At 39.8% G+C, this 10,479-nt stretch overlaps 1 protein-coding gene across 1 annotated transcript; it reads left to right on the top strand.

Moving 5' to 3' along the window:
- The first annotated feature begins 4,856 nt into the window (after positions 1-4,856).
- LOC119741001 (dual specificity protein phosphatase 10-like) lies at positions 4,857-9,570 on the top strand. Its single transcript, XM_038216556.1, has 3 exons — positions 4,857-5,828; positions 6,911-7,288; positions 7,613-9,570. Exons 1-3 carry the CDS (start codon positions 5,237-5,239, stop codon positions 7,906-7,908), a joined length of 1,266 nt encoding a protein of 421 aa, XP_038072484.1. The 5' UTR covers positions 4,857-5,236; the 3' UTR covers positions 7,909-9,570.
- The last annotated feature ends 909 nt before the right edge of the window (positions 9,571-10,479 follow it).

The raw sequence follows: 10,479 nt of genomic DNA on the forward strand, positions 1-10,479 counted from the left end.
TCTCGATTAGTGGCTTCCCTGTGCTCAGGACCACTATAACCCTTGACACGTATTGCCCTTGAAATATACCGGGCATGCTAATGACCAATTAGGCCTATTAGACTTGACCCTCTTGGTGATATTTGTTTACGAATCACATCTAAAGCATGTATTTTAGTCGCTATACAGTGAACGGGGTTCGAGAGCCTCTCTAGCCAATTTTTTTTCATTAATGACTTCCTTGTTTAGGGATATTCAGTTGCCTAGCAATAAAACTAAAACAGAAAGTACCATAGCAAACAATTTCTAGTGGGACAGGGATGACGTTTCGGGGAGCGTTGCCACGGGCGAAAAAACCCAATCCCCAATCAACAAAACAAATGGCAAGGCGTTTTCTATATTTCTCCTTTAGCCCCGCTAAAAAAAGAAAAAAGAAAATCGTAGTGGCCTTTACTGGACAACACATTTATGACCTCATTTCTTGAACGAATTCATGACGATTTTCATGATATAGAGTTTGGAGCAAAAACAAAGCACTCGCAATATTCCGAAACACTACTGAGTTATTACGTACAGGTCTAGGGATGTCGCGATCGTTTTCTCGAAAGAAATTCTCAAGTTTGGATGTTTCTACTGTCTTGAGGGTCCCCATACTTTAAAGGTGGTTTTTCATCAATCCTTTACCCTAGTCTCGATTCAAGCCGATTTTGTGTTGTGAACTTTCCGGCAATGGAAACGCATGAAGTTGATCCTATCTCCGTTATTGAAATGACATGTACTACAAGTTTGGTTTCGAGCCTAAAATACAAAAGCGATTACTAGGCGTCAGATATAAAATAAATATAGTAGGCCTGTATAAGTGCGCGTTTGTAATTAATTATAATTACAGCAACAAAAATGTCAGGTAATATATTAAGAATGTTTGTTAATAATATAAAAAGTATAAATAATATTATAAAAAGTGAAGGAAAACAATTAAAGTGACGTTGCCCGTGAACTTCAGCAAATTCGACGTTTTCTGGGAAAAAAAGGTTTTTATTTTGGGCACAAACAGATCTGCTTTGTGAGCAGACTGGCTCCCGGTCCGTATCCTACAGATACTCATTGTGGGGCGGGAACCAGCCTACCCCACGAGAACAAAATTATTGTCTGGCAGCCAATAATTCGAAATTGTTCAGGAACATATTTCAGCAAGGGCGTCATATGGTATTTGTATGAACCAAGTTGGGTGTGCGGTTTACCAATCTTTTGTTGAAGCGACATCAGATTCAAGGTCGGCGAGCCAGAATATCTGATGGTGTATTCTGACAAAAGAGAATAATAATATTGATATAATTATGACTGAAGGTAAAGGACAAAATTGTCAAGTTGTGTGTGCTTACTGGTTTATGAAATGTTCGAATTTTCTCGAACGATTCCACACTCATTTTAAGGATTTTTTTCATACAAAAGTGATGACTTATATTTTCAAAAAAAGAAAATGAAATTTAAGTTTTCATAAAGATTATACAGCAAAATGAGTTATTTTCTTGAACTTTCTTTGCTCTCTCATTTTTTTTTTTATAGAAAGTTGAGTCATTTCACTCCAAAAAAATATTACACTGTCTGTTTCTGTAACAGTATAACTCGGAAACAAAATATCAAGTAATTATATTTATTGATTCATTCGGTTTTGAATTATTTTTTTTATTTAAAGAGAAATGTAAACATAGTGGGCGTAATATGCAAATGACAGGCGATAAAGGCATTATTTTACTGAACACCAAGAGAAATTTAGTATAAAAATATAAATTGATGTCTTTTCCTCAATGATTCGTGCTCTTGTTTCAGAAAGGAATTGCGCTTTGCGACTCTTCAGATATTCTGATGAATTTAGGAAAATATCTATTTTGTTTCGTGAAAAAAAAAAAAAAAAATCCTAAATAATGTTTCAAAGCAATATAAAACAAGACTAGCATTTTTTTCGCAATATTATGCAACACTCATAATGTATTGTATTGTTAAATAAAATATGACCATTTGTGACGTCATCGTGACTATTTACTTGACGAGTCCTGACTGGTCAATTCAAGTTCTTGGCCATTGCACGATTCGTGCAGTCATGTATGCAACACCTCCGCTCGTCATTGTAGGCCTCCATGTACAGCCCATGTATACATTAAGCGCATGACGAACCACTGTGTCATGACCTAGCGCAGCGTTCACGAAGCAGCAGTACGTGTTTCAGACTAATAATTTGCAAACCCAATCAGTGTGGAGGTTACAGGTGATGTCTTTCTATTTATAACCATTACCGTAACCAGGTTAAAAAATGGTTTTGCCTCAAAGCGTTATGTAATTAATCAGTCAGTCCACTTTCAGAAACAGAATCATGCTTAAACATCATATAGTGGGATCTAAATATAATCTACTATAGACGACATGCAAAACAGACTAATCTCGCTGTGTATAGATTGTTATCAAATATTGTGGGATTTGATAAGCTAAAAAATAATTGGGAAAGATTAAATCATCGGTGGATCAATACCTTTTCCTCCTGAAGCGTATATTTTAACAAGAACTTCCTGAAATTATAAAAATAATAATAAACCGGTGATTTATATTGCGCTTTCAGCAAGATCAAAGCGCTTTACAGAGAAAAAAAAACAATCAAGAAGAGCTAGTAGTTAATATTAGAGCAAAGAGATGGGTTTCGAGAAGCTTTTTGAAAATGTGGATAGATTGGGAGTCTCTGATGTGTAACGGGATCTTCATTGTTCCATTCTTTAGGACCTGCCATTGAGAATGATCTGGAGGCTCCTGTACTCTTGGTGGTGATGGTTGTCAGTACTGAGCGGGATTTATCAGATGAAGACCTGAGCCCCTCCCTAACAGGTTCATCATAAAGGAAAGAAAGTCAGCCAAGTGGCAAATTAGTGTTTAAAAATAATTACAATAATGATACTGTTTTCCATTTTATTCCTCCGAACCATGGACAATCCCGGACCAAGAACTATAATATGACAATTAACGTGTAGTTGAGATTTACCGTCTTTCCAACGGTCAGCTATACATTTAGTTCGAAATGACATGAAGTATTGTTCGTGAAGTTACCGGCTTGATCATTGTGCAAACCACCATGCAGTCATGAACCGCTGACAATTTGCAGCTATATGAGACAATACTGGACACCCACATGGTGTATTTTGCACCCACTCTGGGTGTTTCCTTCCGAACTAGGATTTCAAAGCCCTTTTCGTATCAACAAGACAACCTCTGAAAACACGCGCCCCCACAAGTCAACTTTCCTCTTTAATTTACAACGAGTATTTGACGAGACATTATGCAAAACTTATCACCCGGACATTGCATGGGTTTTCTTCACAGCGATAGCGCCAACTGTATGATCAGTACTTTACAGCGCTTCGAAACCCGAAGAGCGTCAATACTGCATTGTGAAAGTGAACAAAAGCTATTGTATGAGTTTCTGCGTGACCTAGAACGCCTGGTTCCCAGTCTCCGGTACCCACTATATTACCCGTGGTTTCACTTGGGCGCCCAACCAAAAGTTCCCTAGGAAACAAAATCTGTGTTTGGTAAACACATCTTGTGACGTGCATGAGATCTATAGTTATGCCCATTTTTGACGCAAGATCAGAATTTTTGGAAAGTTTTTAAAATTTCATCATTTCTAAGATTTGTTTCACCACAGACGTCACATGTAAATAATCATGATGTCCTTTATCCGAGATGCATTGTCGATAAAACAAACGGACTTCCGGAAATATTTTACCTTTTACAAAGAGATGACAATGAAACAAGAAATTTAAGAAGAAGAAACGATGGCCGCAATTCCACGTCCGTTTCACGTCTAATTATCAATGCACAAATCAAATAAGATTTTCAGACGCCTTACTTTCAGTACCTATCACCTGGAACAAGAATGAACAAATGTTTGATAAAAACTGTCCTGAAATAAATTTGTGTATAGTATCCTAAGAAATACATTTACGAACTGAAGTGCTATTATGAACTTTCCAGTGAGAAATCCCCCCCAAAAGTCGGTCGGAACTAAATTACATTTTTTAGTATAGTTTTAAACAAGGCCGAGTAGAATGGGGAATTTAGTAAGCGCTTTTTGTGTTCCAACTAATTAAGACATTCTAAACTATTTCATTCGAGAGGGAAATCATTAAACAGAATAGTATAGCAAGGAAATACGGAATTGAAAAATAAATATATCCGTACAAACGTTTAAAAGAAGTTGTTAAAACTTTTTTTTTCAATAATTGAAATAATTGTCACATAATGTATGTAAAACTTGAGGTATTAATTCATCTGACTTCTATTTTACAAGGAGGGAGTTCGTCATTCACTTTTATTTTGTGGAAAACAATTTCACCACATTTTCGTCATCCATTTTCTCTGCTCAGTGTTCAAACGTTGTGTAAAACCGCTTTTGTTCGTCCTTAAAAGTTGTGCAATTAACACCGCCTACTAATTCTTACCAAGAAACTACTAAAGATGACTGTATATTATGTACATGACATGCATAACCATGAGCCAATAGCAATAGAAACATGGCCCCCGATTGGCTGAGTCTGATCACATGGTACATTATGGAACAGATGACAAACTATATAACCCCTAAAGGTTTTATTATCCACGGCCTTCTTTGTTGGTTGGTGTTCTGCTTTATGATCTTAGCCAGTAAACCTATGACGTGCGTACTTGAAAACCAGCGAATTTTTTTTTTGTTATTTACCCGCACATGCGCAACGGACCGTGGAAAGAAAATATTAAATAATTCATGAGGTGAGTGCCCGAAATAGCCACAACGATGATGTCATGGCCTTGGATAGCCAATGATCTGCCGCAGAGTAATAAATACGGGCCCGCCGACCAACGGAGCGCTATTGTCCTATGCTCTTCTTGTGCTAGCTGCTGTGCGCTTTTTGGGTGCCAGAATTTTCCATACCTTACTCCGTCAGTTGAGTGAGTTAGCACAGTATTTTGAGAGGAGAGCAAAAACAACTCTTTCTACCCAAATATTTTGGTATATTTTTCAAACGCTACTTATTGAGATATTTTAGGAACACCTCGTGGAAATATAACGGGGGAATCTGTGGGAGATATTCACGGCAAAACCAGCGAACGTGCTTTTCCGAAATCAACGCAAACGCGGTAATCAGTCACTCGTCCCGAGGAGAAAATTCGTCAGCGACCCACAGGATATTGCAGTGGGCATATTTCAGCGGTAAGCAAGCAGAATATATCCATGCCTCCAGAGGTTACCCACGGTTTCACGACAGCAACAGGCAGAGCACAACCCGTACAAGATGGCCCCTCAGCAGCAGCTCGATTAGACCCTGCCGTCAGGCAGGACTCTAAAGCCACTATGGCCCACGCCATGTTCACCCTAGGCCTACCGCCATCATGCAGGGGAAAATCAAGCAAGAACGGCTGCCCAATCAAGAGGCAGGTTAACAATATCATTTCTAAGGAGAGTCCCAGCGTCGAGTCGGTGACACCGGGAGAGCTTTTCAAGCGGTTGGACTGTGAATACCCCGCCGTTGTTCTCGTCGATTGCCGGTCCTTCTTGGCCTACAACAAGCGCCACATCGACGGGGCAGTGAACGTGAACTGCACCAATTGCTTCACCAAGCGGCGCCTGCAGCAGGGCAAACTCTCAATCGACGACCTTGCCACCTCTGACGAAGGCAGGGAGGCCCTGTGTTCCCGATCGGACAAGGACGTGGTGGTTTACGACGAGGACACTCAAGTAATTGATGACCTGCCGTCTAACCATCCGACCCTCCTGGTCCTGAACTCGCTTCGGAAAGAAGGGACAAGGGCATGTTTTCTGAAAGGTTAGTGTCACCCTCCGCATTTGGTAAACAATAATTCGAATCAGTTTAAAGATGCAACAGAAAAAAATCATATCTCTGAATGTCTGAAAGTCTGCGATTGATTTCAATAAACACATTTCTGCTATTTGAATTGATATAAGTTTCAGCATAGAGCAAGGAACAGACATGACAGACCTACAAACTATTATTACTCAAAAGTTTATGTAATTCATTTTAACATGTTGAAGCTAGTTTGTTGTATAGGCCTATTCCATGTTCTGCAATCGTGCCACATGCATGTAATATTAAGTATTTGGCATTTAGAATTTTTGAATAGATGAAAAGAGCGAAGAATCGAGGTCTTTTCAATTCCTATCAACAAACCGACCCAGTTTAGCTCAAAGAATAATCCGACTGAAATAACACCAGATAGCAACTGTTTGTACAACTGCTGTGTGAGCGCCTACTGATAAAATACAATCAAGCCTGGCTCTTATGGAATACGCTAACAATTGTATTGAAATTCAAACGTGCGATCGACCAGGAGGATCGACCAGGCTTTTTTTGCCCATGACTGCCTTCCCTAAAAAAGAACTGCAGTGCGTTTAGTGTGCAAACAATCGCTATTCTCTAGTGCCTTTTGGAAAACTGAAGAGTATTTACCTTAGCAAAGTCCACGGAATGAATATGAGGTTGAATCTATGCCAAGTTCTCTAGTTAAAGGCAAAACTGACGCGGCTTTCATATTTATTTTGTGAGAAATAATTGATCATCGATATGAGACACGACGTATATAGTGTCCATATCAACCAATACGGGTCTATAAAAATGTGGTACTTCAAAATGTTATGAGTTATATGACTGTGTTTATTTCAGCTGTCAATGATGTCATTTTTCATACAAATATTAAGTTTCTTTAACTGATTAGATTTATTAATTCCATTCGGCTTGTCCTAATAAAAAAAACTTATCTGATTTAGTGAAAAATATGCCTTTCCATATTTAGTCGCACATGTTTCAGTGACAATAGAAAACAGCATGAAATAAGTTGCGCCGGAATTAAATATTTACTTTTTCCAAATCATTTCTGTGCTTTTTTATAGGAGGACTGAACGAATTCCAAAACCACTTCGCGCGCATGTGTATCAGCTCCGCCGAGATGGTGAACTCGGCGCCCGATGCGTCGATCTGCCGGTCGGCAGCCGGCGTCATCTCCGACACGGACTACACGACGATTAAGCAGAAAGAGATCGACATCCCGGCCACCCAGCTCCTGACTTTCCTCTACGTGGGCAACGAGAAGGATGCGGCCGATCTGGAGTTCCTTCAGCAGGAGAGGATCGGCAACGTCCTGAACGTGACCCAGTCCGTGCCTTGCTTTCACCAGGAGACCTCCAACATCAACTACAAGCGGATAAGTGTCCGAGACAACTGCCTGGCCAACCTCAAGAGGCACTTCGAAGAGGCTTTCGTCTTCATCGGTAGGTATCTCATTGACATGCAGTTGAAGTTTGAAGGTTGACATATTATGGAGAGGAAATAATCCAGGGGAATACCAAAAATGACAAAGCCAGGGACTTACAGCTTTTAAGCTGAAAAGCAGACAGTCTGGTTGCATCATCAGAAACTGAAACTTCTAAATTGATCACAACTTTATAAGAGCTTCATGCCTGTTTAAGATATAAATAGACATGCAGCAGTGTAACTGAATGAATCATTGTAACACAACTGTTTCAGTTTTGTTGAAACGGGTTTTGTTTTCCTTTCGTCCTCATTCATGGTGACCTTGGTGTTTATTTGAACAGAGGCCGCTCGCAGACGCCACGAGAAGGTCCTGATCCACTGCAGTGGCGGCATCTCAAGGTCCTCCACCGTAGCCATCGCTTACATCATGAGGTACCGTGGCATGGCCATGTCCAAGGCCTACAATCTGGTCAAGTCCCGGCGGACCATCATCAACCCCAACCTCAACTTCGTGGGTCAGCTGGCCGCCTACGAGAAGACGATTTCATCGGCCATTTCCTCGCAATGCTCCCGCCAGATCAAGAGGCGCACTGCCTCCCCTCATCCGGTTCCGCCAACACTGGAAACAGCTCTGTAATTTTGCAGCTATTTTTTCAGCACTTAAAGTGATGAAAAACTCGCCACCTTGCCAAAAGACTCCAACTTATTCGACTTCATTATTGACAGTGGCAGTGCCTTCAACAGCAATAAGCAAACATTCAAGAAACGGGGTCTCGGCACCTGTTGTCCGGCGGTACCTGATGCAAATGTAAACTTGGCATTGAACTTTCTCAGATAGTGCCTCAGCTGCTCACGTACAGACACTGAGCGGGAAACCATTAATTATACAATGAACAAAATGAGCACGAGAATGGCGACACGGTATATATAAAGAGGAACTGAATTATTCGTGACACAGTCTCTTCATTCGCCACAGGTGGTTTTGCACCTGTACCCAGGCTGCGCACCTAGTGATTCAGAATCACGCGTGCGCCCACAAACTTTTTACCACACAGCTCAGAAGACTCAGTTTTATACTAAAAATGAATTTGACAACGCGTGACTTTTTTGGGGACGTTGTTCGTGCAGGAGGAAGTGCAATAACCTTTTCGCCATTCCGCTGAACTTTACAATTGCTAAGTTTCTGTTTCTTTCTGCCGGCGATTTGCAACGCTTCGTCGGGAAGAAAGCGATTTTTAACATAAACAAAATGTTCAGTCAGAAGGAGTTGGAACTTTTTGAAATGCCTCGGCAGCTTTTTATTTCATTAGGCGAGAAACGTCATGTCAGTAATCATCGTGAATTTGACTTTCGATTTGAATTTCGTCCATCCTGATTATCATTCGATACATTGGATATTCACATTTTCACAAAACCATTTCAAGTTCACAAAATATCGCGACTCATTGGGGAAAGAAGTTGTGATGTTTACTTAAACTGAAAACAATATTTGCCCAGAAATTGTCTTCCATTTTCATTATTATTAATAGCTAATTTAATATTCAGATTTTGACATTTTATTTTCACCTAGTATCCGGTGTTTATTTGGCATACATGCTGATAGAGAATGCACGCGCGATCGTCCGGAAATTAATAATAAAAGATGATTTTGACATAATAACAAGGAAGATATAACACACAGAACCCTATTAATACTGAATTGTTAAAAAGATTCAACAATGACATTTTTGTAAACACGACGACAGAACAGCTTTTATTTTCAAGAGTGAATTATAAGCATGGCTGTTCTTTCAAGTGACCTTTTCACGATGAAATCACAAAATAATGCGATCTTGCTTAACAGATATCAGACACAATATGATTGCAAATTATAGTACATTACCTTTGGTAAAACTGGTATGTACATGTCATGTACATGTATAATGTATCGGTACACCAGTGTCATCGCTGATGACACAACGGATGTTTTGTGACTGGTAACGGATGCAGGCAGGAAACCAGTGGCACCGCTTCATACCAGTTGGCCATGTTGTTTTTCTCTATTGTGCAGCAAGTGGCTGTACCTTGAAACAAAACCCACAAAAACAACTCGTCAAAAAATCCACCCAAGCATCGTCATAAGAATAACTTGTTCGTTAGTGATTCTATTTTTTAAATTCAAAAACGTGAACACTGGTAAAATTGATATTCCACACATTATTCACCTAGTATACATGTATGTTGGATTCTTAAAATTGTTTTGTATATAATGGCTTTTGCAAGATAAAAAAGAAGAAAAAAAATCAAAATATTACTTGAAGTAGTCTGACTATCTTGTTCGTTTTGTTGACAGCATTCAATATTTTCTTTTGGTTTTTGGTTGTTTATTTGTTGGTTTATTTTGATCTTGCTTGCATGGCTCATTGCCATTTCCTATTTTCCCCCAAATTACCGGCGAAAATAAATATGTGGCGTGCGGTGTTGTACTACAGGAAGGCTTTATTAGCGGACCGCTGGCGATATGTTGGTGGGGGGTTGGGGTTCACGGGGTTGCGGGCCAGTGACCAGACCAGAAGGTCATGTGCTGGGCTATCTATACGATATCGCCCACATAGCACCAGACGATCATTTCCGATGACTGAATTTCACGGGTTTGACGCCAAAGGAACGTGGGTTTGAAAATACTATTTCATAGAATCTATGAAATCAATTAACGATTCGTGAAGATGATACGGGGTTGTGATCCCTATATTTATAAAGTGGGCGAGGGGGGGGGGGCAGATGAGGGCTGAAACAAAGGAAGACTCATTCTTTAATGAGTTTTCCCTCTTTTTGGGAAACTATAGGCAATATATATATTTATCAAAATTGAGCATACATGTACAACCAATTGTGTTCGTGCAGAAGGATGGGGTCTGAAGGGTTTAATATCAAAATGCGAGGGTTTTTTTTTTGGGGGGGGGCATATAATCATTTATCATCATTTGCTTTCATGCATTTTGTTCGTTTCCAATAATTACACCCCTCAAAATCCAAAGAAGAATGTCCAAAACCTATAACCTGTGGAGTTTCTGCTGAGGGGATATTACATTTTCGAGAAAACAGTGAAAAACATGGACATCCTGTTGATCACGGAACAGCATTTCGTCGATACCACTATTTATTTCCAAAAATGAGTCAGTCTGAATGATTGACCAGTCGTTGGAAATCACCTACATTTCTTGTTGTC

Source organism: Patiria miniata, unplaced genomic scaffold (assembly GCF_015706575.1).
Source record: "Patiria miniata isolate m_02_andy unplaced genomic scaffold, ASM1570657v1 HiC_scaffold_5, whole genome shotgun sequence".
Classification (NCBI taxonomy): domain Eukaryota; kingdom Metazoa; phylum Echinodermata; class Asteroidea; order Valvatida; family Asterinidae; genus Patiria; species Patiria miniata.